General features: G+C 50.7%; 2 protein-coding genes across 7 annotated transcripts in view; one reads left to right on the plus strand and one right to left on the minus strand.

Annotated features, from left to right (window-relative positions):
• atg7 (ATG7 autophagy related 7 homolog (S. cerevisiae)) overlaps positions 1-8,568 on the plus strand; it is a 24,075-nt gene extending 15,507 nt beyond the window's left edge. For all 4 annotated transcript variants that reach the window (XM_053866956.1, XM_053866958.1, XM_053866957.1 and 1 more), the window contains one exon: positions 8,355-8,568. In XM_053866956.1, coding sequence (XP_053722931.1) covers positions 8,355-8,387 — 33 coding nt within the window. In that variant the 3' untranslated portion in view covers positions 8,388-8,568. The remainder of the gene's footprint in view (positions 1-8,354) is intronic.
• vgll4b (vestigial-like family member 4b) overlaps positions 7,617-27,843 on the minus strand; it is a 22,402-nt gene continuing 2,175 nt past the window's right edge. Inside the window, exons 2-6 of one of the 3 annotated variants that reach the window (XM_053866967.1) lie at positions 23,317-27,819; positions 19,952-20,168; positions 10,736-10,934; positions 10,571-10,670; positions 7,632-10,502 (exon numbers count right to left, since the gene is read on the minus strand). In XM_053866967.1, coding sequence (XP_053722942.1) covers positions 10,252-10,502; positions 10,571-10,670; positions 10,736-10,934; positions 19,952-20,168; positions 23,317-23,401 — 852 coding nt within the window. In that variant the 5' untranslated portion in view covers positions 23,402-27,819 and the 3' untranslated portion in view covers positions 7,632-10,251. Of the gene's footprint in view, positions 10,503-10,570; positions 10,671-10,735; positions 10,935-19,951; positions 20,169-23,316; positions 27,820-27,843 lie in introns of all 3 variants that reach the window. The other 2 variants (XM_053866969.1, XM_053866966.1) reach the window with 2 other exon arrangements.

A 27,843-nucleotide genomic window follows, 5' to 3' on the forward strand; every position in this document is an offset into this window, starting at 1 on the left:
AGACTTAGTAGTTAATTGAAGAAAGAAAAAAGTTCTAGACAGAACAGGAGGTGTAAATGTTAAAAGCACAGTTCTTTTGTGTCATTTCTCTCTTCCTACTTCATCCACCTCTTCCATCAGCAGGAGTTGTGTAAAGTCTGCCGTAGGTTCTTTTCTCTCCTGTTGGAGGATGGACAGACTGGTTTTGATGGTCTTTGCGCCTATTGCCCTCCATTCTCTGTTGCACTTCCAGGAAGGGACAGAAAGCATGACTCACTTTCGTCCTTCCAAAGTGCCTGAGCTTCCTTCTAGGTCTTGGCTGGCTTTTTGACAGCCTCTTGTCTTGGATGATGAATATCTTGGATATGGAGTCGTCTCTGAAAGCTGCGTTCAATCACACACAGTAGTTACGGTCTGAAATGGACTGGTATCATATGGATTGAAAAGGAGGCTTCCTTCCTTCCTTCCTTCCTTCTATTCTTGTCTTTCCAAAAGGCTTGCTGCTGAATGTGAGTCCTGGTGTGTGTAACCACTCCAAACCGTAACCTACGTCACTTCTACTCTGCTGCATGTTCTCAGCTTCTATTTCCGTCTCGGCTGTAACCTGAGAACTACTGTTTATGCGGTCGGCGGTAGGTTTTGGGGGACTTTATTCTGGAAGGAGGGAGCTTGTGTGTTTTCCCTATAAATGGCTTCTTTGTAGAGCAGGAGGTTTTGTGGCCTGCAACTATATTTTGGCAAAGTCTTTTCTTCTCTAAAACTTGGCAAATATTCACAGTTAATTCTGTAAAACCTGGACTGACAATAAGTGTAATTTTTACTCCACTTATTATGAAATCCTTGACTCCACACCTGTTTAATGAGTCCAAAAATACAGAGTAGATCTCCTGACACAGTCACAGCCGCCCTGCAGTGCCATGACAGTTTAGTGCTTGGTGTTAGTGGTCATTACAGTCGACTCTCACTGTGGTTGTCAGTAGGAATTTTGCCTTCCGTGTCCAGTTCATACTGCAAGATTGACCATCACAGTCCAAAGAATCTTTCTTCTTCCCACCTACAGCCAGTTAGTCACCAGATAGCAACAGGATCTATAGGACACTGGTCATTCAACCACTGTAAATGTGCAATAAATCTTGAATCATGAATTCCTTTGTCAGATCCAAACGTTTTATACACTTGGACTTGGACGCACACCACAACTAATTCCCATTGTTATTTGTCTTTATTTAGTGCATGGGCTCTGGAGAATATTTAAAGAAATGGTGTGCCGGGATCCATACCAAAGTATTACAGCAAAAAGGATGGTTATACTCGGAATTGTGTCATTACAAACAAGGGAAAATGTCATTTGGTTCATGAAAGCTGCGTTTCCTCCCGATGTGCGTTTGGTCGTGTGGTAACAACCCTTGCGCACTCAGATGTCACTAACCATCGTTGAGTCATACACTGGCCCTGCAGCTGTAAAGTAAGTCCAACCTCCCACTCGCATCCCTGAAGTTCTCTGCGTAAAACCCAGTGCTGACGCTAAAGTTGATTGAGAGGCGCTGGCTCCGCACCCCTCAGCTTGGACGACATGCGAGTGCGAGCATGCACCCACGCATACGCTCACTCGCCCCTCTCACACTTACATGGTGTTTCCTTTCCTTCCTTTGCTCACTTGCCCACATAAACAACCAGACACAAGTGTCAGAGATGTGTCCAAACAAAACACAGCTATGGTTGCTACAGGCCTCAATTATTTCCAGATGTTCAGAGGGAGGAAGCTAAGAGACCTTTTTTTTTCATGAGGACACCCACCCAGGACACAGAGATGGAGCGGAAGAGAGACGCTTTTGAGGGAGGAGGGACTTTAATGTCATCACTTATCTCTCTAGTTGGTCATTTCTTTTCACCACAATGTTGTTTTTTTCCTTATCACGTGGAAGGCTTCTGTGCTCGATGTTTTTGCCGTTCATTATTCTTGTTTGAGCCAATCGCGAGCACTTATGTATTAGGGTCTGATCGTCTGTTTGTAAACAGAATCGGTCCGAAACAAAGAAAGGTTCGGGGTTGATTGGAAATGGACTGACTCAGAAGTGGTGCGTTGTTGTCACATGACCAGTGACCAGTGTTTTAGGAGCTCCGACAGATTTTGCTCCTTCCAGTCATTGAAATCACATGGATTTTTACTGCCCTGGATTTGTTTTTGTAAGAAAGGAATGTGAGGCAATAATACTGGGTGAAGAAGTCACAATGTGGCTGGTCATGAACAGCATGAATCTTACTGAGGTAGCTGGTGAAACTTGCAAGGTCATTGTAAGTCAGAGTTTCGACTTGGTAAAGCTGTGCTTCCTAGGATGTTGACGACATTTTCCGACATATTTTTGGGGATGTTTTGGCATGTCATAGTAGGTAGACATAGGTTTCGGCGATCATTATAACAAGCCTAGACATTGTCACTTGCTCGGCGCTGTCCGGCCCGGCCTGAGTGTAGTGGCATCACTGCTCCCTACGTGTCGATCTGACTAGTGAGAGCATTGGAGCGGTGAGAATCGGGGCTGCATGAAGTCACTTCCTATTGTATGCTTGGTTCTGGCCTGTTTGGCACTGGAGATCTCAACTCTCCATCACCGAAGACGCACTGCTTTCACTCACTCACTGACTCATGTTCATGTTCCCTGTCTCCGATTGTACTGTACTGGCTTTCCTTTTTTTTTTTTTTGTCCTCAACATTTTGGAATTTTTATTCTCATACTCAATAAGTGTGTGTGTTTGGTGGACGTGTGTCTGATACCCCCAACCCTTACTTTTCGCATTGATTCCTGTGGCGTATTACTGGGTGGAATGTAGTGGATATATACATGAGCCCAATGTGAAACCCTTGGATTTCTCCTTGGCCTTGACTTCAAACTTCAAAGGCTAAAACAAGTCCACGATGGAAGTGGGTCGAGCAGGTTGAGTCGACCCGCTTGCGGTGTGCAGTCTTATCCGTCGTCCTTCTTCTTTTGCTTTCAGCATGGAGGGTTGCCACAGCAAGTCAGCTTAGCCTGTCTAGCACTGTCCTTTCTTCATGTCCTTCTCTATCACCTCCATTAACCTTGATGGTTGTCTTTTGCTGCTTTAACTGCTGAAACGACTGAAACTGTTTAAAAGTGGCTCCTGATAGATGTGTAGGAAAGGTCATGAGCAGAAACAGCTTTTAGTCAAAAGACATACAAGTAAGGGAACAGCTTTCATATTCTGTTTAATACACTTTAGTTGACTGAGATTTTCTTTTAGCTACTTGGTACCACATGTTGCATTGTGAAATATTTGCAGAGTAGGCAGGGAAAGGTCTTAGACTTTATCAATTGTTTTCCAGTACATTGGTAGAGGAAGAGATGTTGGAACTGGCAGGCAGAAGGTGGAGAGGAAGGCCACATGATGGAGGTGGTGAAGGAGGACATGAGGTTTGAGAGGAGAGGAAGCAGAGGACAGGGGGAGATGGAGGAGGAGGATCACCCCTGAAGGGAGAAGCCTGAAGGAAAAGAAGAAGGAGAAAAAGATCATTGTTTTACTGGTCGACTTGAAAGAGATTCAGTGGTTCCACCGCTCAATTTGTTCATCTTTTTTTGCAGTCCCTGTTTTACTATGGGTGGCTCAATATCAGTTAAGGCAGGCTTATGAAGTGCATCATGGGAACTTTCAACATTTAATTCCTTAATGTCCCATATATACTGTGTACTACAGTATCGGTCTGATACAGGCTTGAGTTCTCGTCAATACAAAATGGCCGCTGAAACCACTAAACCGATACCACTTACTGGCAGTGCCCAATTGTTGAATGTCAATTTATGACAGTTTTGTTGAATGACTGTAGTGCAACATACTGAGGAATGTGATGAACAATTCCCAGTCACTTTATGTCTAAGTGCTTGGTGTGTAGGTGAACACTCAAATGCAAGTACTTGTACACTGCACGTGTCAGCTAGCGTCCATTTTCCATTGGAAACATTTTTTCACAGTTCTTGTTTTTATTGACCTATTTTTAAAATCTCTTTTTTCTTGTTTGTCCTGCAGTGTCTTAATAGAAGAGTGAGTGTATGACAACTACACTGAAAAATGCTAAATGACTGTGTTTGAGAATATATGTCGGCAAGTGCCGTGTTTGTCAGAATAAGTGAGTTCAAGTATTATAGTCCAGCTCAGTCTTATCCTTCAAGCCAGGCAGCTGTTCCAGATGGCAGTCACTCACCAAGTAGATCTGGCCCTAATGCTCTTATCTCCGACCCCTTGTGCTCTTCCCTCCAGCAAGTCGATGGTCGTGATAGCACCGCGTCTCATGGGCAGCACCAGTGGCAGAACAACCCACTCTTGTCTCTGCCTGAAACCCTCACACACATCCCAGACACTTTCCCACAACTCACCTAGTTACTTTGGTCGGTGGGAGATCACCGTCATTCTACGGCGGAGACGCACCGCTGCCCCTCGACCGGCTCATGAAGTGAAATTAGCATTGTGGATTCACAGGGTTGGTGGGTCACCAGCAGTGCTGATGGAGCTGCTGCTGCTGCTGCTGCTGCTGCTGTGACCTGGAGTTCATTTGTTGTCATAACAAATGCTCTCGTGCCACATTCAGTCGTCCTCTTCAGATATGAAATGATCAGGATTTGACTCTGACCTTCCACTTTCTGTGATGACTTGGCTGTGTGTGGTGAAGGTGGTCACTAGTTCAGTACGTTTCCAGATTTCATGAAGAGACCGGGTGTGGACCTCTTGTCCAGTGTTGTGGCGTATACTAACATACAGTATGGAGTCGACGTTGGTTTTGTTGTTGGGATTGGGGTCATAGCGCACAAACACACAGGGGGGAAAATACCTTCTGTGAGCTGGGAGACTTTGCAGAGTTTGTAAAGTTGAGGAAGGTTCAGCTTCGTTTGAAATGAAAGAAGTTTTCAGTTCACAGGAGACGCCACTGATAGTTGATCCTGAGAAAGTGAGTGTGTTCAGAGAGTGTCCCAAAACGGAGGGTGAAATGTCACTTGCTTTCTCAGGAGAAACAACAGGACAGCTCAGCTGTTGCACCACACCCGGCCGAGGGGGACTCTGTTGTGGAAGCTGGCCTCAGTGACCGGGGAAGTGAGACCCACGCTGTAACAAGAGAGGGTTCTGTATGTTCGATGTATAGGGGGGGAAAAAGAAAGCCAGGTTTGTTTTTGTTTTTTTAATGGGGTCCGATTGTTGGAGTGCAGCGGCGTGACCTCACTTTCTTTCTCTTCCCAGCAGCAGGCGTGTGAGCCCCAACACGCTTCCTCTTTATCTTTTCACACATCTGTGAGGAAGACGTTTTCTGATTATTTCAGTCCCATCCACCTGCCAGATGCTTCATGGCATTAAGGATGATGTGATTTACATGGCACTTCACATGGTGTCAAGTGTTCAAGTACTGTATGAGTGTGGAACTGTGTGTTTGGGCCCTAGAAACTGGAGCCATGGTACCAACTATGAGACGTGGCGTAGACTACTTGCTTCTTTGAGCCCATCACCTGCGTTGGAGTGACTTTTTTTTGCGTTGTCATGCAACTGTGCTGCACTGGACGTGCAGGACACCTGGAAAGATGGGGAGCAAGTCATGTCTGCTATTGCTGTCATACAACGTACAGCTAGCCTCCCCATGCAGGCGTCGCCCTGCTCGCCTGGCTGCCAGCGCTGGCTGGTCATAGCTATGTAGCTTAAGGCTGTGCGCTAGCTTCTAGACGCTCACGTGTCCCTGCGTGAATCAGTCTCCGCCTCTGCCACACTGTGCACCATCAGGAACTAGTGTAGTAGTGAGCCCGTTCAGCTAGACCACTGGTTCTCAACCAGAGAAGATTCAATCTGGTTATTGATCACAGATGAGATCTAAAGTCATGAATCAGGTCTATTGAATGGGCCCCGGGGCCATTTGTTCTGGGAAATGTGGGGCCCAGATCAGAAAGGTTGAGAGCCCCTGGATCAGACCGATGATAGGCTGATCCCAGCTCAGCAGGTGTGACCAGGCCTTCTGGATCCAAGGTGAAATCCTTTCTTTGTTACCTGCTCCTCTTGCGGTAGTCGAGCCTTCTGTCGCCAATAACTCACTGGATCACATGGTGCACGCATGAGAAGCTGCTTCGACCATGGAGAGCAGCCACAAATGCAGTGTGTGCGCCAGCTCACAGACAGGAAGTGCGTTTGTACGTGGGCAGTTCAGGTCAGTGGGTGACCCTCCCCATCCTGTCTCCAGCTATCTCACGTCTCACAGGAAGGTTTTGCTGTCTTTTAGATGAACAAAAATCCAACATGTTTTCATGTTGTGTTTCTAGAACACATGTGACACTCTGTTGCTAGTGCAACGTGGCTTGTTGAAGTAGTATCTATCGCCAACAACACAGCACGGCAGCCAATGACACGTCGTCTTTACGCATGACCTCATCATGTGTTGTCCCAATTCTGAGGGACGTCAGTCACTTCACTTGGTCCTCGGAGGGAGCTTCAGAACCAAGTGCTAGAGTTAGGGGGAGATGTGGTGGCTTTCCTGACTAAACGTGTTTGGTTTCATCAAGTCGTGTTTTACAGAAGCCTCGAGCCAGCTGCTTTCAGATGGTTGCTGGATCAGACACAGGTCAACTCTCCAGACTTTCTTCACCTCCAAAGAAGGAGGCTGTGAACTAGTGAACTTGTCCCTCGACTGATGCAGGAAAACTGCTCCAACAGGCCTCAAGTATTTAGTCAGTGGTCTGACAGGAGATGGTTGTTTTCGTCGTCATCTTGTCAGGGAAAGTGGTCACTTGAAGTTTCCAACTGAGTTTCACTTGCCTTCTCTTCAGACACAGGCGGGTGGATTTGCTTGTGACCACGTCACGCGCTGTGCTCTGCTGACAGCGTATGAGATGGAGCTTCCATGTGCTTTGGCGTCACGTCTGATATGTAAAGCAGATGTGTGTTTAATCGTGAGGCCTGTCGGCGGTGGAGCCTGGCTGCTGGGAGGAGAGGGTTCTGAAGGCCACCCACGTTCCACGCACGGAACGTTCCACGTCGGCCTGGCTTCCTGACAGTTATCTGCCGTGTTCGAGAGACGAAACGTCCTGTGCTGAAGTGTGAAGCAGCAATCTCAGTGAAGTACGCTGGCCACAGAAGACCCACTCAGTTTGACTGGATCCTGGAGCTCCGTACAGATCAAACTCTGAGAGAGAGAGAGCTTGTTCTGGGGAGTCTTCACGTGGAGCACTTGGCTTTCCCACTGAGAAGGGAATGGCAGGACAGCTGCAGAGAGGCTGTTCACTTCAGAACCAGCGGGGGGTTTGGTGACGAGGCAGGGTCCAAGACAAGCCAGTCACACAAACATGTGCAGTGTTGTTCCTCTATTGACTTTGTGTTGTTGTTGTTGAACTCACCTCAGCTGTCGCAGGGACTTGGCCTCCCACCTGATGCTGGCTCCATGTGATCCAAGCGGTCCTGCCACCTGGAGCCACTTCCATCCCATAATGACATGCAGCTTAACTCCCGGTGACTCGAGGCACCTCAGCGAAACAGCAGCTTCAAGGATGGCTGTGTTTCAGCCTTCGCTCCTGCTGCCCTGAGCGCTGTGGTCACTTGGATTTGATCACTCGCTTCTTGCTGTGGCTTCCTCTCGGTAACTGCTGCTGTAAGGCTCGATTGGTTTCTAACGTGGAAGTGGTAGGAGCGATGTGTCAGGAGTGAAAACTCCTTCATAGCTGCATATGTTCCCTGGCAAATGAAGACAAATGTATCTGGAGGTGTTGAAGTGCCTGCTGTGGAGACTGTAGTGATTTCTTGTGCGATATCGAGGAGAAACAAAGCTCCGTACGTGTCAGCCAGTCACGACCCGTTGTTCCGCAGACTGCGGAGAAGAATGGACGGAAACTTGGCAAACGATTCCTAATAAATGCTACGCATGTGGTAGAAATCGCCTTGAAATCCTTTTATTTCAATTTCCTCTGGCTCACTGAAACATTAAAAAAAAAAGATATCCTTTATGGCAGATGTGACGTCATCGCCCTGCGGCAGGTGGGACACATGTGGTACCGACACCGGCGCACACTCGGTCTCCCTCCTTCCACTTGCTTTCCCAGGAGTTGAACATTCTTTGGCGCAGCTGTGTCACAGCCGTGTGTAAGATTCCACACGCTGTCGGAGGTTTGTGAAGTGCGTGTCGCTCCCAGAGAATGTGAGGAATCTGCTGCCATCGGAGGCCAGACCCTGTGTGCTGACACACTTCTGTGAAGGAGCTGAACCAAGCACAGGTCGTCTCTCTGGTGAGGGAGGGCCGCTCAAGGTCAGGGTGTGCAGCCGAGCCTGTTTTCTGAGGAGCGCCGTGTGAATCGAGCTTCTATGGTGAGACCTTCCTCTCAACGTACATGCGCTGTCTTTTCCAGATTTGGGACATGAGCGATGACGACAGCATCTGAGGAGCATCCATCACAAACCAGAGGGAGTCGCTTCTGCCGACGTCACCGATCATGAGCCGCAGCCAATGACGTAAACGTGATCTTTGTATCTTCTGAAGTGTGTCGTGTCTCTGTCACAGGGATGTGTGTAAACCAGCGTCTGCCGCTGCATGTCCTAATAAAGTGTCGCTCCAGAGCCACAGCAGGCGCCGGGCTCCCTTTTCACGCTGAATCCGACCAAAGTGTGATGTGTGCGGCGGAGAGGAGGCGAGTCAGTGAGTCGTGGTTGGAAACTTTATTGTTCATCAGGGCTACGCTGCGTACAAAAAAAGGTGGCCTGCCAAAACCTTTTCAGTAGGAGACACGGAGCCTCGCGGCTGTCACCCTCGGCTGCTGCTTCTTGGAGGAGGAGGAGGGCGGAGTCGTGCAGCAGGACTCGCCTCCGTCAGAGTTTCACTCTCACCGTGACTGAGCAGGAAGACGGAAGGAAGGAGCAGTGGTCAGCCGACCAGTGGCTTCACACCATTGTGTTCCTGCACTTGAACTTTCACTCTGCGACTCCACACAAAAAAAGGTCAACTTTTTCACAAAAAAAGAGGAAATGATTACTACCGAGGAAAACTTGCTAGTAGCTCCATGTCATGAGCCCACGAGTCCTCAGAAGAGACCTGAGCTTTCCTCTCTGTACACGCGTTACGCACAGCGTAATGACGGTCTCCAGGTTACTAGCATGGAAGAGGGGATGCCCTCCAGACTGCAGAAGCTCAGCTCCTGAACCTGCACTGCTCCCACTGTCAGAGGCAGCACCCAAAGTTCTGGAGGATGGAATGTGTGGACACGAGGAGCAGAGGCCAGCGGGCGCACACCGGGAGGCCACGTGACTGACCCTGCTTCGTCTGCGTTTGCATGCGTGAAGCTCGCTCCAGCGTGTGGCCGGCTCGTGCTGAAGACCAAGGCAATCCGGCTGGGTCGGGCGTGAACATGGCGGTGTTGCGGCTCCCGTCTGGAGTGCTAACTGGTGCCGAGCCTCTCCTGCCGCGCATTCACCTTGTCACGACATGCGCGACTCACTTGGAGACGCTGTTGCTCAGGTTTGACCGAGCCCTAACCCTGGCTCACAACCCACCCCCACCCCTGCTTCCCTTCCTGCAGCCCTGCAAGATCCTGCCAACCTGGCGCTGGTGACCTTGACACAAGTTCATGCGCAACATTAGCTTAGCATATTGATGACTGCATGTCAACGCAAGCTAACCTTGAGGAAATGTCGACCCAAACTGAGACTGGGCCCGGGAAAGCCACCCGTCGGAATGTGAGCCTGTTCCAGGTGCGGCAGCGCGGAGGGACCAGCGCTTGGAAAGACAGATGCCAGCCACGCCTCCCTCACGACTCGGGCGTTAGAAAGGAGCCACGCCGCGTCTGCGACGAGTAGGACTGAGCCAGCAGTGACTTTCTACGTTTGTTACCAACAAACTGACGTCCGACTGAAATGCTTGGAGAATAGAGACCAGCTATTACTACAAACACGATCTCAGTGAAATGGCAAGTTGTACAGTCCGAGTGTTTAGGATGGATGGATGGAGGTGAGAGTCCACTTGGTACTTGGTACCGTTGTCTCGATGGGGCAGAGGATGAAGGCACGGACTGAAGGGGGCGTCGGCGCGTTAGGCCAGTGGTGTTTGTGACTGCAGGGGGCGCATGGACACCTGTGGACTCCTGTCCTGGGGTCCCAACCCAGCATCAACAAGCCACGCCTCCTGCGCTGCCACCCAAACAGGATGTGGGCGGGGCCTCCGCTTGGGGACGGGGGTTGGAACCAAAGCCGTCGTCACAAATCTATGTACAAAGAACTAGAGGCCGCGCGGGAGACGACCTCCCACCTGGGGCTTCACGACACCACGGAGGGGGAGTGGCTGATCATGTGACTGTCGGGGGAGGAGTTTGGGCTGCTGCCGGACGAGGAGGGGCTGCCCTTGTTCTTGATCTGCTGCCAGGCGTCACCCAGCGCCTTGGCGAAGTGGTCGTCCACCGAGCCCGTGATGGAGACGGAGTTGGTGGCGCCGGCCTCGGCCTGTCTGTAGTTCTTCCCCAGGCTGCGCCGGAAGTGCTCCTCGATGACGGGGTCGCAGGAGACGCCAGCTGCAGGCGAGACAAAACAGCAGCGGACTGAGCGGCCTGCGGCAGCAGAGGCCGGCGGCTGCACTCACCGTGGAGCCTGCGGTAGCTGGCGGGGTGGGAGAGCGGGCAGTGAGACAGGCTGCAGTTGCGGTTACTGGCCGGGGCGCAGGTGATGACCGAGGGGCGATTCTGGGCAGAGAGCAGTGGTGAGCGAGACCCTGCGAGGGGCGAGCCAAGGGGCGAGCGACGCTCACCTGCTGACGCTCCGCTGCGCCGAGCGCGTGAGGGAGCGACGGAGCGGCCGAGCTGCTTCTGCTGCTCTTGGTGAGGGCCAGCGGCTGCTCCAGGCTAGCCAGGTGCTGATGGTGGGCGTGCCAGGGTTGGTGCACTCCCAGGGCGCCGGGCAGCACCAGGCGGGCGTCCCTGGAGGAGCGGTAGTCCCCAGCGGGTTTCCTGGAAAGAGAGGGCAAAGACGGTGGTCACATGGGAAGAAACACAGCCAATCCAGGTTAACACCGAGGGAGGAACGTTTGTTTGGTTTCACGCCGCTGAGAGGATATTGGCTCATTTGGAGCCAGTGACCAGTGGCGGGAAGGTTCCGACAGTCGGGGTTTGAACTCTGGACAGGAAGTCGTACAGGGACGAAGACATGGTGTGTCGAGCTGCAGCCATCCAGGAACTGAGGAAGCCGGCAAATATTTTAGCCGTAAGTCACGTAACGCAAAACAACGTTTCTGTTCATCGAAGAGCAAACACAAACACACAACGGGTCACTTCCGCGTCCAGACAGTTTCAGTTTGTTTTTCAGAGGCTGAAGGTCGGAGAGTCCACTGCTCTGCTCTGCTCTTTGGCTCAGCTGCTCAGTGGGTGTGGTGCGGTGAGTGAGAGTTGGATTTGGAGAGATGTGACCTTCTAACACTGAGAGATAAAGTTCTCATCTAATATATACAGCGCACCGGAATATCAGTCGCACCCACCGGACTTAAGACGGAAGATCGATTTTTTTTTCCGTACATGAGCCGCAGCGGTCCATAAGCTGCGGATGCACTGGTGCTGTCTGTGCCACAGAAAATGCATGAGGATCACTAGATGATCTTCTAGTTCTAGTTTTGAAAACCTGGCTCCAGCTTGGAGACTGACTCGTGAAACAATCTGGGCCACGTTCTGAACTGGACTCATGAACCCCTCACGTCTCATGGACTTTTCAAGTGTTGTAAATGCGCTGTTTTCACCCTCCACTAGATCGTCTCTGTTGTTTGAAAACAGCGCCATTTGAGCGCTTTAAAGGTCAATAAAAGGCCTGTGGTGTCATGGGTTTGATGTGGCGAGGCCCAACATTGTTGCCAGCGTGACGCTCTCCAGACTGTAAAACTGAGGGAGAGCACTCAGCCGAAGCAGCTGTCTTCAGCCTCTTTGATGCAAGTTCCCACTCTGGACGTCTGCTGAAGTTTCACATTCAGCTGCGTCTGACACAAAACGGCGGCGGATCCACTCGACTCCGTCTTGACACCTCGCCTGAGAAAGGCTGCTCATCTGGGCCACATGCTGAGCGTTCTGAACGTCAGGCTCAGAGCGGCGAGTGTCTGCCAGTGAGCGCTGCAGTTTCACCTTCATGAGCACGGAAGCCTCTCTGCGCTCCGTCACGTGCTGCGGTTTTAGATGTCGTGCTGAATTGGTGACGCCTTGTAACGTGCATGGATGGGAGCGTCCCTAGTGAACATCCATGTATTAGCCGCAGGGTTCAGACCGCGATAGAAAAGTAGCAGCCCAGAAAATACGGTGACCTCTTCATCTACTGCTGCGTCCCCTGAGAGTTTGACGCTGGCTGGAGAGGCTGGCAGCGATACTCAGCACGCTCGCCTGCAGTTACAAGAGGCAGCCATTATTTTCCACACTGCCTCAAATGTGGTCGGTGCTTTCATCTGTGTGTGCTGCGCCCTTCCTGCAGCTCCACTTACCCCCTACAATTTGAGGCCCCGCTACAGGGAGCAGGAGCCACTGTACTCCACTGTTCTGCCTCGTTCACCGCCGAGTGAGCGCAGAAGCTCGAGTGAAGCTCAGGACCAACTACAGGATGAAATGTCTTCTTTATTCACACGACCAACAGCAGCGAGACAGGCCTGAGAGCCAGAAAGGACCAAGGCACAATCGGCCAAAACAAATGCTTGTAGATATTTGTGACCAGGCAACACAACTGCTGGGTCAAGCATCTGCAGCCCACAACAACATCCAGCACAAATAAATAGTTCCTCTGACAACAGAAGGGAAGAGAGCAAGGCTGCACTCAATGGTCTGGATCCCCACAGACAAAAGGTTGCTACGTTCCTTCATCTGTGGCAGCAGCAGCTGAAGTGAGCAGGAGGCCTCCTCCTTTCCTCACTGTGTCCTGACTTTGGCAACAGAACTTCCTGGAGACTGAAGACCACGACTAGCTTTGTTTCAACTCCCAGCTTGGCAAAAGACATAGGCCTTTTGAGACCAGTTCTCACTAGGGACGGCCAATAACACCACCTCTACGGTGACACCTCTGCATCTCAGGATCAAGTGGATAAACCCGCGGCTCACTGGCTGCATCGGACCTGCACACGTGAACATGAGGAGACGTGACGGCGCCGCGCTCTCCAGCTCCGCGGCGTGTGACAGTTGTGGAGAGTGTGGTGGACTGTGCTTCACCATGGTCGTTTGAAAGTGATGTTGAATCCAGGGAACCTTTGATCATGACACTGGTGGACTCTGAGTCTCTGGATCCCTGTTTCTTTGATGAGATGGAGAGGTCCTCACAGGTTCTCTGACGCGCTCCTCTGCCTTGGTTCACATCAACACATGCAGCTCTCCTGCTGCCAAGGTGACAACACTTGGATATTAGCGGCGGCGTCCTCTTCCGCGTCCCCATGAGGCTTCACTGATGGAGGACACACTCTCACAGACAGCGCTAATGCTAGGAGCCGCCATCAGTTAGGGACCGTCAACAAATTCTAAAGCCTCAAAGTCTGAGTGACATCTTCAATAAGGCCATGGAAAACAAGCATTTTAGGAGAGAGAGAACTGTGACGAGGTTTTTCACCACACAAGACAAAGGACTGACAGTTTGGATCATGACCTGGAGAATAGACTCTGACTCCATGGTCATTTCTTCACCTGATGGTTTCTCCAGCAGCATCTAGGAACTGTGTCCAGACTGCTCCATAGTTCAACTGTTCAGAGACATGAGACACAGCAGACAGACAGACAGACAGACGGCTCCATTGAAGCCCTAAATAAAGCTGGCAGAGCAGCCTGTCAGACACCAGCGGCTTCTACCAGAGACCTGAAACATTGAGTTGCTCATCTCTGCACTGCAGACTTCACTCTTCTATTGATGCTGGAGACAAACTCCACCCCTGAGTTCCATCATCCAACAGAGAGACTGTAGCGTCCGACACATGGAGGAGAGGAACGTGGGTTCATCCTGACCGTTATCGCTGAAGTGACAACATTCATGGTGATAACTTTTTGGCTCCACATGGCCCATTGCTAGAGAGAACGAGTAGCAGAACTAAGGTCAAGCACTTCTGCAACATGCTAACATGAGCGCCAAATCACAAGCTATGTTTGCTTATGAGGTGAGTGTAATGGCACCACGTGACGAAGGCCATTAGATTGTGTGTGGACTTTAAAAGGGCTGATGGCGATATACGTCATAATACCAAATATAATCGGCAAGGCTGCTCATAGGTGACACGCCAGCGAATCTTTGACTGGTGTTGAAGCGGTCATGTGGTTCTGAGGCTTCTGTGACTGGTGGAGTGGGTTGCCAGGTTTTCTGACGGAGCTCGGTTGGGCTCTGGGGTGCACTTTAGTTTTACCAGTCGCAATTCAAATATCCCATTCTGTTACGTTACAAGGCCATTTTTTTCATTCTACTGCCATGGTTTCTCAAGTTCCAGGTGGAAAGCTTGCTCTCCATCATCTCCTTGCTCTTCTCATATGTGGTGCCTTTTCTGCCACAGTAAGCTGCTTCACAGAGGGAGTTTGTGTCTCGTGCCGCACGCTGAGAGTCTTGTTTCTTCCTCCTCTACGCTGCTGGAGTGAGTTGGTTGCAGCGGCCGGTCACTTGCTCCGAGCCTGTGGAAGCTCATCCAAACCAGCTCCAAACGACAGCTCTTTTTTTGGGACCATATTCTTGTGAGTGGCAGCCATGATTTCTAGAGTGGAGTCTATCGAAGCTCTGTAGCGTGAAGTGTTTTTGTTTTGAAAATGGTCTTTCTTGCATCCAATTGCATAGACTGGCGCCATCACTGTCTAAACGTGGTCTCAGGCCTGGTGCGATTCCTGAAGCCGGTGTCATTGTGCTCTGAGTCCATGCCTTGTTATGGTTTGGATCTTTGCGTGTTCACGCTTCCCATCTTCTTATTTCCCACGACAGCGTAGCGCCTGTACGGCCAGGCTTGCTTCAGTGGGAAGTCCTTCTGCCTCATGACGGTGTGGGGAAACAGAGATGGAGCTTGGGCAGGTCTGCTGAAGTCACCCTCTTGTTCTACGGTGGGGTCTTTATATACTGTGAGAGAGAAGGGAGTGTGTGTGTCTTTGTTCCTGTGCTCGCTGGCTGGCGTTGTTGTTACTCTCCAGGTGATTTATTCACTTCCATGGTTTTGGTCTCAGTCCTGAAGAGCTTCCATGAATGTCTGTACCCAAACAGTGGAAAGCTGTTTTGCTCCTGAGGTACATCTTCTCATCTCAGCCCCTGATAAGCCTTCAGAGCGGTTCTGTGCCGACTGAATTTGGGCTGGAGTTTCACCTGCGGTCGAGCCGCCTCCCCCACTGAGCTTTCTGGGTTTTTTTTGTCTCCGAGGCTGATTCCTCCCAGATGTTTCCTGTGTGCATCCCCTCTCTGAACAGATGATCTCCATGGCTGCTTGGGTTTAGCTTGATGGTGGCAGTGTCACTTGGGTTTTACAGCGCCAGCGTCTGGTCCGTCAACACAGAGCAGCGTTTGGCTGGTGCCCCCTTGGTCATATGGGAGAGTTTCCTGGTGGGGCCATGTGGGGCCTCTCTGAACTGGCTCCGTGATGACGCCGCTCCGCACGACTACCACGAGCTGACTTGAAGACGAGTCACTTCAAAGGCTGCACTTAATGACTGGCCCGGGACAAATTGGTGTAGATGTGCCACGCCACTGTTTGAGGGTTTGGCCTGTAATGAAGGGGTCATTTCAGTGGGTCCCCGCCTCAGAGACCACCACTAGCTATAGACATAGATATCTGTGTCTATCTCTGTCCCAGTGCTGTGAGGTGGAATCAAAGAGAGGACTGCCCTCTCTTTTGCACTGTGATAAAGAAACCATTGTGACGTCCAGTCACACGCTTGGAGTGACCTGACCACAGCCACCCCCCTCCCTTGGCTTGTGCCCGTCTTCTGACAGTAGTTATGGCAGCGCTGCTCCTTCAGGTGACCTGCAGGCAGTGCACCAAGTCGTTCACATGTTGATTCACCTCCACGTTCATGTGCTTCAGATGCCGTGTCTTTTGTTCAGGCTGATATGACTGCTGCTGCTGCGAGCCTGGACACTGCTGCACAGACGCCGTGTGGCTGTGCAAACTCCTGCCAACAATGTGAGCAGAGCGTGGAGCACACAGGTGCTGAGTGGGAACCATGGCTGTGGTCTGTGGTTCCACTTGCACCTTTTGGTTCCAGCCAGTCAGGTGTGAGCTGAGACAGAGCAGAGTGAAGCTCAGGACGACCCCCCGGCCTGGAGCCAGGTTTGATGACATCATTTAGTCGCTCACTCCGCGTGGAGCTTCTCAGTGCGCGATCTTGCTCTAATAAAACACACGTGTCTCTGGAGGACACAGGTAAGATTTCCGTCCAATCCAGCCTCCATTCTTCTTTGAGAATGACAATATTTCACCGTATATTGAAACGTTTCATGTTACTGCTGAGACGAGGATGTGAGGAGGTTTTGATATTCATTTTCTCTTCGTGTTATTAGAAACTCGGATGCACATTTCATGCAAAAAAGAAGCAAGGCTTCCGTCAACTACAACACTACTTCAGTAGTGACGTAGACTGAAGAGTGTGGGTTAACATTTTTTGGGGGAAAAAACGATTCTTTTCCAATTTGTTTATTTGTATTCTAATCAAAAACAAGTAGCTGACTTGACACTGCCATGCGTGTTCATCCGTGGTTAGTGTGGCGCCACCTGCATGTCACATCTCCCCGTCTCTCTTGCACGGTGAGTGGAAGAAACAAAGGCCTTAGGATTGTTTGGACGGCTGATCCCTGGAATTGAAGGCGGCCCGGCCGTTGGTGGGCAGTGGGACGAGGCGCAGGCAGACTTGGCTGAGGATTTGACGGCTGTGCCATTCACTGCTCTGGTTTGTTGATCTGGTCCACTGGCTCCTGTGCCTGCTGTTTGGGCGTGATTCAAGTTTGGAACCACTGTCTGACTCCAGCTGCTCACACCCGGGATGAAAGAGACGACCGGCTTTGTTTGCGTGGCTCGGCTTGTTTACGTTCAACGTACGCTTCCTAGCTGTTAGCCGGGGATTATAGCGCGACACGGTCAGTGCTGCAATGAACCACAGAAGCTTTGAAGTTGTTAGTGTTTGACTGGGAACTGACTTGTTAGACCATGGTGCGTCTCTGGTAGAAGCCGCTGGTGTCTGACAGGCTGCTCTGCCAGCTTTATTTAGGGCTTCAATGGAGCCGTCTGTCTGTCTGTCTGCTGTGTCTCATGTCTCTGAACAGTTGAACTATGGAGCAGTCTGGACACAGTTCCTAGATGCTGCTGGAGAAACCATCAGGTGAAGAAATGATCATGGAGTCAGAGTCTATTCTCCAGGTCATGATCCAAACTGTCAGTCCTTTGTCTTGTGTGGTGAAAAGAAGAAGAAGCAATCCATCATTCTGGCAAGGAGGTGTGTGGTTGAGTTGGTGGCACATCTGGTTTAAAAACAACTCCAAAGTGTGCGTTTGAAACAGCTGGTTCACTGCGAGTGTGTGTGTGCATGCGAGGAGTGAGCCGATCCACACGATCACCTGTCTGTAGCTGAAGGTGAACACATCACAGACAGGGTCCTATCACGCAGCCCTGCTCTACAGCGCCAGCCTTTGTGACAAAGGTATCAAACCAGCTGCGTGCTGGTGGGTCTTGAACTGCAGGGTGGCGGGCGGGCGGGCCGCAGCCAGCTTTCACCCACAGGCTTCACTGGACAGGATAAGGCTTCTTTGTTCAAGTCTCCGCCTCCTCCTCAGAGAAAATAGGCCGGCTGCTTGACAAGGAGCCCACTCACGCCGGCCCGCCCACCCGCCCGCCCGCACAGACCATTACAAACAAACCGCACGCATGAGGGGAAAGCACATCAGACAAGTTCATACAGGCACAAACACACGCAGTCATGACACAAATGAGGCCGCTCATGGCAGGGCCTGGGCCCCAGCCCCCCTCCATGTGCTTCACAGACTCCTGGATAGAAAGGCTGATGAAACCTCGCTAATCCCCCTCCAGCTCTTACGGGCTCTGGCTGTAGAAGCCGATTTTTCTTTCCAGCTTGTTGGGATTGGACAACAAAAGAAAGTGTTCTCTTTGCTAGCCCCTCCCACAGTCTGAAATTTCAGGTGCTGTGTCAGTCAACAACCGCACCTGATTCCAAATGAAACTCGCCTCAAGCCAAAAATGGAGCAAAAAGTCAACAGAGATGAGCAACACAAAAAAGTCAAGCAATGTAAAGAGAAGCATTTCCTGGTGTCAGATGACCATCTCCCTCTTTCTGTGAGTGACAACATGAAGAGGTACTTTTCAACCAGTCAAGTCTGTGGAGAGTGGAGTTGCTTCACTTCTTCAGAAACACATCAACACCAGTCTTTACAAGGGCGCTCGCTGAGAAAACACCAGTATGGACTGGACACAGGTCTGGTCATGTACGTGCATGTACATGCACCTAACCATTATTTTCCAATGGTCGACAAATCTGTTCATTATTTTCCCATTAGTCGACGAGTGGCCATGACCTTTGTCTGGAGCCGTTTCATTTCTGTTCAACCTAAAGTTGCTTCAATCCTCTCGCTGTGACGCTCCCACACCAGACATGATCAATATTAAAACCCTGACACATGATCCAGGAGCATGTATCAACCCTGTGAAGCATGAAGCATCAAACAGTGCACAGAGAGCTGCGGCGCTTTAGAACGGAGCTCTTTATTGGTCCCTGAGAAGGATTTCAAATCCTCACTCTACACACGTGTCTCCCATATAAAACATCTGATCCACTTCCAAAGGCCTTATTTGAGTCCTAATCAGGAACCATGTGTTGAGTGTCGCTAGTGACTAGTTCAGTTCTGGTTGTTCTCAGGAGGAGAGAGACCCAGGACACTTGACTGCATCTACAGCAAGTGAGCGGCGTGCTAACCCACATGCTAGCTAGCTGTTAGCCGTGTGGCGTCACACTCTCTCTCACCACTCCACCATGGTGTGGAGGGCTTTGCTCGTCCTTCAGACGCTCAATAACAACCAGTCCTGCGGCCGGATGTGTGTTTACACCAGCAGCAACACGACGCATCGACACAGATTTGGACGTGGACGGATTGTTGTTGTTGTTATCGATGACGTCAACTGATGGTTGCAGCCCTAGTACGTGACTTCACCGTAATCAACGAGTGATTGAGTAAAAAGAAAGAAATAAAATGACGAGAGAGCCCCAAATCCCACTGAGAAAGTAAAAAAATCATCAACGGGGAAGTACTGTACGGCCTCACTTCCACCTCCGCTGGCACATTCGCGACAGCAAGTCTGCATACAGTGGTGGAGTTCGTGGTTCCTTGGTGTTGCAGAGCCAGAACAGATGTGCAGTGTTCAACCAAACTAGCTGGAGCCTTGTGTTTACACATGATGGGGAATTGTGTTATGCTTGTCTGACACATGAAAAACTATCCTAGCATCTTAACGTGAACGCTCTTTGACAAATGCAAATGAATGTAAACGACTGCGGTTTGTCACCACCAGTTCAGTCAGCGGCTCCCCTTCCTATCACGGCTCTGTGTTTTTGTTTTTCTGTCACCCCCAAACCTCCCACTCTGGACCAATCCTACCCGACTGTACCAGACAAAAGGAGATTTAGAAAAGAAAGGAAGCAGCTTCAAGGTCATGACACACGAGTAATGAGATGGAAACCCTGGACGAGCTGTCAGATGGCGCTCGACATGGCCTCCTTGGCGGTCACCAGCCATCAGCACACGAGCATCGCTGGAATCTTTGGTCGTGGGAATCTGAGAGATGCGAATAATCTCCCTGAGGAGCAGTCAGTCTCTCCAAGATTCCCCAGATTGTTGGCTAAATACAGACCGCGGCGGAGCCAGCTAAACTGGGTATAGCACCTCGGCTGGAAAACAGGACACGCGCGGCGGCCGGTCGAGGGCTGCACCACTGATGGTGGCTCCCACAGAAGAACAGAGGGGCAGAAGCAAGAGTTTCCCAAGGCTGCGGTGAACTTACAGCTGTGCAGCAAACAGTCGGCTCATCTTGGCCACATGTTCGCTGTCGTCCAAGTCACTGTCGCACTGGTCTCCACTCAGCTTCCTCTTGGTGGGGCTGATGGGAGGAGGACCTGTTCTGTGGCTGGAGACTGAAGAGGAGGAAGAAGATGACGAGGAGGAGGATGAGGACAGGGACAGGGAATGAAGTCTGGGGTCTCCCCTCAAAGCTGCTTCACCTGAGAATGGACAGAAATGACTGTCACTAGAGAAGGACACCGCTGAAATCATACCTCCTAAACCAAGAAGGATCCACGCACCAACAATAATCTTAACATGGTGGTCTACTAACTGAAACTCGATGCGTTTACCAAAAGGAGTGTCTTTTATCTTCAGCGTGCTGAGGGGGCCACAAATCTCCTGGTTTGAGCGGCGTGCACTGCTTCCATCTGTCCACTTCCTTCCACTCTTGCACTAGCACAGGGGTACTACACACACACACACACACACACGTGGGAGTGACCCCACAGGAAAACTACCACTGGCACTACGTCAAGTCGGGACTTTCCACTGCTTGTGTCCGACGGATTTTTGACAGAAACCAACGAGCTGAAGTTAGGAGCCAACTCAGTTTTAGCAAGTGCATTCCATGTGTGTGTTGGGCTTGATCCCAAACATGCAGCAGCACCTGCTCCCCTTCATCCTGACCTGAATCTCCAGCAGGAGCCTCTGCTCACCTCTCTGAGCGTCATGGGAACAAGGACGGCCTCACACAGAGGAAGGTATGGTGACACAGACGCTGGAAGAGCACCAGACCCGATCAACCGACCAGACAGCCACATGACGGAACCCACGCAGCACATCCGTTCAATGCATGTGGTTTCAAAGAAATAAGTTCAAACTCATTTACTGACAATAAAAGACGGTGGGTGGCACTGAGTCAGAGAATGAACCAGAGCCAGCTCCTCCACCAAATCCCTGCAACACTCCAGTCACGCCAGATCTGAGGTTGAGATCGCAGTTTCTTATAAAACTGAATACTAAATAATACTCTGCTAACTGTAGACTTGACCCCCAAAAGAGAGCGGGACCCTGTTGTCATCGGTTGACCACAATTGTCAAAAGAACTGCGCACACTTTTTGTCTCTGAGGTTCAGCATTCGAGTAAAATTCTGAGGGACCCATGGAAAACGTGATCATATGTGCTCACTCGCGGCATTACTGCGACACTGGTGGTCAACTTCTGAGCAAGTAGTTTGGTGTTTACTGCACGCATAAGAGGACCTTTTGGAAAGGAAAGGTTACATGCGCGGGTCACGTGTGAATCCAGCCATTTCCATTGGTGCGATAATTGATCAGCATTACCACCAAGTGCTTCCATCCTGAATGCAGTGGCCGTCACATGACACAGGCAGAACTGCACCAGGAGTTCCCAGCTTTCAGTCCATCCAGGTCCACATGATCAAAGGCCATTTCTTCTGACAAAACTTCAAATAGTTTTGAAATCAGGGAGCGATCAGATGACAAATATAGTCAAGCCTCTCCCCACTCCCTCCTCATCTTTCGCTCTTCTTTTCACCCCCCAGACATTTTAAAAAAGGACGTGTCTAACCTTGTCCTGCCTTGGAAAAGCTGAGTATTTTTGGCTGCCTATCTCAGCAACATGAACATGGTGCTCTGGGTGGCCTTTGTTTTTCAAGCCTGTGGGGACTTTCTTCTTGACTGTCAAGCAAAGAAGACCTTTGGTGAACTGCTAGGCCAGACACTTGCACGAACAAGTGCGAGTCACTGACACTGAGATTACGGTGACTACTATTTTCTCTTGGCCAGCAGCACAGGAAGCCAGTCGTCAACAGAAAGACGGAGCTCCAAAACTGGCACGTAACCTCAAAGGTCTTGGAAGTGCCTCGTCACATGGCTGGCACTTGAGCTGTCTCAGACCTGGAACCCAGGGAGAAACGCAGCCTGACCGAGATGTAGACTCTCCAGGGCCGATCCATGGTATCATACTCTAAAAAGAAGTCAAACTGTCGTTTGTCAACACCATCTGACAGAAAGCGCAGGTGAGAGGTTTGTGTGGCTGGCTCGACAGGTTACAACAGGAATGGCCTTTCCCTTGTTCTCCTCGCTGATCTGCTCCTTTTGCTCAATCTGGAATCTTTGCACTTTCATCAGTCACACTGGTAAACAGTGGCGCTCTTCAAGAGTAGAACAGCAAAAGAGGATGAAGACCCAGACTCTACACTGAATAAGAAGAAACCGTCTTGTACGGCAGAGAGAACCTTCAGATGGGAAGGCATTTAAAAAGTGAAATACATTTGTGCAAATGTCTAAAAAAGAAGAGAGAGAAAAGAAACAAGGTAGAATATTGGGCTGAATTTTGGGGCATCAAATTGCATTTTGAAAACGACTTCCCACAATTATCAAAACAATTGGCCTGTGTCACCTGTCGCTCTCATCGTGTCTTGTGATGTGTGTGTACAGCACTTTGACTTCAACGACACATGAAGAGTGTCCACACCTTTCTGGCCTCATCAGATGCAGGAGGCCAAGTGTGTGTAGAAGAGCGCCACCCTCCTCTCACTGTGAGTGACGGAAAACAACAGTTCAACCACACATCACACACTCCAGCCTGGCGGAAGAGACGAGCCGTGCGGCTGCTTCTCAGGCTCTGAATGGAGCGTCACAGGTGAGAGATATGGAAGAGCTGGCAGCCACTTCACTAGTGCCAAAATCCCACACCCCCGAGCCCATGTTCAATGGGAATCACAGGGAGCCAATCCTGAAATAGCAAAGACTCACCAGGCCAAAAACTGTCTTGGGTGTTGTCAAGCAATGAAACAGAATCCTAACGTTGAAGACAGAACAACAACCAAACGGTGCGTCTAGAGATGCCACTGGGACGATGGAAGCCCTCTTTGGACTGGCACTGATGAGGGTGTCTCGTGACCATGGGACTGGTGGAGCCAAAGTGGTCCCATCGTTCTCGGTCAGACTTCAGCCACACTTGAGTTTTTCTGAAGGAACTGGTGTTCCGTGGCGTGAGCCGCTCCACACACACACACACACACACACACACACACCTTACAGCAGAAAGTAACGTTTCACCTGGCTGGCAGCAGAGGATGCATTATTCCAAACCGTAATCTTTTCACCCACTATTGTTGTTAACGCTGTCACATCACGGAACGTGAGGGCAGAACGAGCGGCGGGCGCCAACATGGCTGACCTTGCTTCACGGTTCCGTTGGCGTGGACACCACCAGAGATGTGACAGCGCATCAGCACCCACCGTTACAGGCGCCTGGGACCGAGCCACTCGGACCGCAGACTCAGCACTTGGCTGCTGCCACAGAGGGCCCCAGGGACAGTGAGAGCCAGAGTTTACCTTGGTAGCAGAGGACGCCCATGTTGTTGTTGTTGGTCTTGTCCAGGTACTGGTAGTTCAACAGGTCCATTTCCGACAGAAGCATGAGGCAGTGTGTCACACACACACACACAGAGAGAGAGAGAGAGACGCTCCTTTCATCTACAGACAAAACACCAAGTCAAGGCTCAGCCTCAAACTTCCGCGCGCGCGCGCGCTCCCAAGTTCCACAACAACAAAACAAAACTCCCAGTTCCAGTGGTTCTGGACACTGTGGCTCGTTAGAAAAATGCAGAATCGTAAGAGTCGAAGTGGCGTCAGTTCTCCTCACAGCCAGCTGCAAGTCGACTGCCCTGACACGCACACGACGAGCACGAGCCTCCCGAGCCTGCGGCTGCGGAGCACTGCGCATGCGCCTGCTGCAGCGCCTCGGTCGTCAGACACGTTTCCGAGCAGCGGCGCCGCTCCAGTCGCCATGACCCCGACCCTGACCCTACAGTACAGTACAGTACAGTACAGTACAGTACAGCTCGGATCACACGATCTGCATCATCATTATGGACCGCAGGAGCGCAGTTCCCCACTGACGGGACACGGAAGGCACATCTAACCCAACCGCACCCAAACACTAGGAACATATTCGGAATGATAATAATAACAATATAAGTTGCGCACGTGTGTGACGTCCGACAAACGCCAGATGGACGGCGAAAGGAAGCGGAAACGTTCTTGACGACGCTCTGCTGCCATCTTGTGTCCACCTCATGAACTGCTTCGCCCGACAGGCTCTTGGTTTGATAACACGGTTGTTGCATCTTGTCTGATGAGACACGTGCACATTGCTACTGCAACACAACTGTCAGACAGACAGTCGTTCAGTGGCGTCACACTGCCGATTCAGTTGAAGCCAAACCGCACGACAGTGGAGTCATTCCAAGTGATGACAATGAAACGTGGCAGGAAAAGAGTCTTTTGTGATGATGGCGATGAGAGGAGATTTCAAAAGTGTGCGAGGGAAACATGCACCACACGCTCGGAAATGAGCCGGCGAGGAAGACGCCAACACACATGAGTGAGGAAGGGAGACATGACAGGTCCCAACAATGCTCTTCTGCACTCGGCCACATGTACCTGCAGCATGTTTCCAGCCTCATCGCAGCGTTGCTTACTGCAGCTCGATTTCCACCTGGGGAGGGACAGAGCTGTGGGTGGTGCCTCACAGAACAGGTCTGTGCATCTCTACAGCAAAGGTGTGTCGGGAGACAAAACACGGCCGCTGATTCATCCCCACGTTTCCAAGTGTCGTGACTGAATGGAAGCCTGCAGGAGGCCAGAGGTTGACTAGACTTTGCCTGCTGATGGATTGTAAGCGTCATTTCCTTCCCAGGTAAGGAGCTAAATAAGATGTCATTACACTGTTTACAGTAAAACAATCAGCAGTCCCGCTCTGCATGTTACAGAGGCAGGAAGAGCAGACGGAGTTGAACCCATGCCACAGGACGCCTCCCTGGTGAGCTGAGAGGAGGTCCTGGGGCAGACCCCAGACAACACGGAGAGAGGAGGCCTGCAGGGCAGAGGGAGTCAGGCCGCTGCCTCCTCCACCTGGCTCAGCTTCACCGACACCAGTGAAAACAAGACGTGTTTTCTTCCTCTCTTAGATGATTGGAAATGGTGCAAAAACTCACACCCAACCACCAGCTATCTTTGAAAAGAAGGCGTCTCCTCCTCCATGAAGCCACTTTCCCAGCGACACAAAGTTCACTTCCACATCACCAGCAGCCAAACAATCCCCAGCCATTTGCTTCACAGTAGCTATGGTGAATGCTATCAGAAAGAAAGGAATGTAGAAACTTGTACAGAGTTGTAACTGGACCATGCATGGCATTTACAGAGGGAATTCTATTTTCTCAAAACTACACACACACACGACACACAACAGACCGGACGTTTCCTGATCCATGTGCCAACGAAAATCCAGTTCCGGGAGCAGCCAGGGTTAATTGTCGTTAGCCTTGTGACTGGAGTCCGTGACCTGTTGACACTTGACCCCTCGACCTTGTGACCAGAATAACGCCTCTCGTCTAAATGCAAATGGCTGAACTGTGACATGAGTCGCATGTTCCTGTCGGCTGAGTTGCATCAGCTTTCTGGTTAAAAGAAACAAGAAAAAATGGAGCAAAGAGAGAAAAAAAAAAACCCTCATAAGATTCTTACAGATCAGATGAGGCACGCCCCTCACAGAACCAGTCAGGGTTCCAAACCCAACATGTGCCTTATTTCAGCTGAATAATGAGGAAGGACGGATGGCTTTTAGTTTACTCACCAATAACTCAATTCAGCATGAAATGTCAACAATAATAATCAAAAATGCAGCTCTTGAAGAGCAAGGGTTCTAATCTGCGATAGCCGGACCCAAAGGTTGCCTCGAGCCACTGCTATACTCACTGCTATATTGCCATAAATGTGCGGCTCAAAGTGCATCAGAACTCTGGAAATGCACACAGCGTTTCAGTAAATAAAGCTGACTTGATTCAGGCTCGTCATTTAGCCACAGTCACTGTTCTAAAGAGATGTTCCCAGCAGGGCTGAACCTATCAATCTTCTCTCCAGTGGTCCTGCTTCTGCTCTGACGCCTCCTCCACATTAGACCGACCCCAGCAGGGAGGTGTCCCTGAGACGACTGCTGCTGCAGCAGCCTCCGCTGGACGGCTGAGCTCCTCACCCCTCCTCCCTGCCGCTCTCTTGACAGTGTGACGTCATCCTGACGGACCGCTCAGGTGAGAAATACAAATGAAGGAGTTATTTCAAGACAATGCTATTCGTATTTACACATGATGGGAAATGCTATTACTCTTTCAGAGTTCACCAGGCTGGCGCCTCAGCCAAACACCCTGGTCAAAACACTTGGATATTGGACGTATTGGTGGCGGCGGCGTCCTCTTCCGCGTCCCCATGAGGCTTCACTGATGGAGGACACACTCTCACAGGCAGCGCTAATGCTAGGAGCCGCCATCAGTTAGGGACCATCAACAAATTCTAAAGCCTCAAAGTCTGAGTGACATCTTCAATAAGGCCATGGAAAACAAGCATTTTAGGAGAGAGAGAGAACTGTGACAAGGTTTTTCACCACACAAGACAAAGGACTGACAGTTTGGATCATGACCTGGAGAATAGACTCTGACTCCATGGTCATTTCTTCACCTGATGGTTTCTCCAGCAGCATCTAGGAACTGTGTCCAGACTGCTCCATAGTTCAACTGTTCAGAGACATGAGACACAGCAGACAGACAGACGGCTCCATTGAAGCCCTAAATAAAGCTGGCAGAGCAGCCTGTCAGACACCAGCGGCTTCTACCAGAGACCTGAAACATTGAGCTCCTCATCTCTGCACTGCAGACTTCACTCTTCTATTGATGCTGGAGACAAACTCCACTCCTGAGTTCCATCATCCAACAGAGAGACTGTAGCGTCCGACACATGGAGGAGAAGGAACGTGGGTTCATCCTGGTCCTTATCGCAGACATGACAACATTTCGGGTGATAACTTTGTGGCTCCACATGGCCCATGGCTACTTGATGAAGGCTGCTCCACCTCAGCTGCTGTGTGAGTAGTGCTGCCGGTGCTACTCCGACAGCTGCGGGGCACAGCCACTCCCTGCAGAAGATCGATGATGCAGCACACACACCCTTCTCCAGCACAGAGAAAGCCTCAGTATAATGAGTGCCTGCAGCCAAGATTAGCAAAGTGTCATGACGGAAGATCCCTGATTTCACAGGTGTGGGTTCCTCTTCTCACAAGCCAACCCGAAACATGGACAAGCCTTGACAGGCTCAAGCTGTCAATAAGTTCCCTGACAGACATTTTCCGTGTACTGGCGCTGAATAGCCAAATGCCCAGCGAACATCGCTCTGCATACGCTTCCTTCCTGTGTGTCACTGGCACAACACAAACTGTTTTAAGATTCAGTCAATGTCTTTGCTGCAACCCCTGAAGAACCCTGACGCTCAAGTCAAGTCAGAACGGAGCAGCACTCTCTCCTGGTGGACTCGCTCTGACGTGTGACATCATCGGACCCGTTTCCTGACTGGATTACAATGTCTGAGGGTCTGAATCAATGATCAATTTTCTCCACCCATAGACGCCATTTGATATTTGGACCATCAGTGGCCGGATGACTATGACCAAAGACCAGCACAGGAGAGGTCAAAGTGCGACGCGTGACTATTGAGCCTGGTGACAGATGCAGCAGCTCCAGAACATGGTTATTGAGCTATTCCATCTTTAGCATCCACCACCTCAGCTGGCTTCATAACAGTCATCCATTGTAGTGCACGGATTGGCTCTCTGTAGAACCACGTTCTGCTGTGAAGGTGTGTGCTCGTGTTCCGTCCTTCGGTCTTCTCACTGAAATGGCTCTAATCCTTTATCCCTAATGTGGACAGAGTTGCTCCTCAAAGACAACGGAGCTGCTCATCGAATTGAGCCCTGTCGTGTTCCACTCCAACTGGAGCCAGGAAGGTCTGCTGCGTAGATAGAGCAGATATGGA

This window comes from Synchiropus splendidus, chromosome 6 (assembly GCF_027744825.2).
Source record: "Synchiropus splendidus isolate RoL2022-P1 chromosome 6, RoL_Sspl_1.0, whole genome shotgun sequence".
In the NCBI taxonomy this organism is placed as follows: Eukaryota; Metazoa; Chordata; class Actinopteri; order Syngnathiformes; family Callionymidae; genus Synchiropus; species Synchiropus splendidus.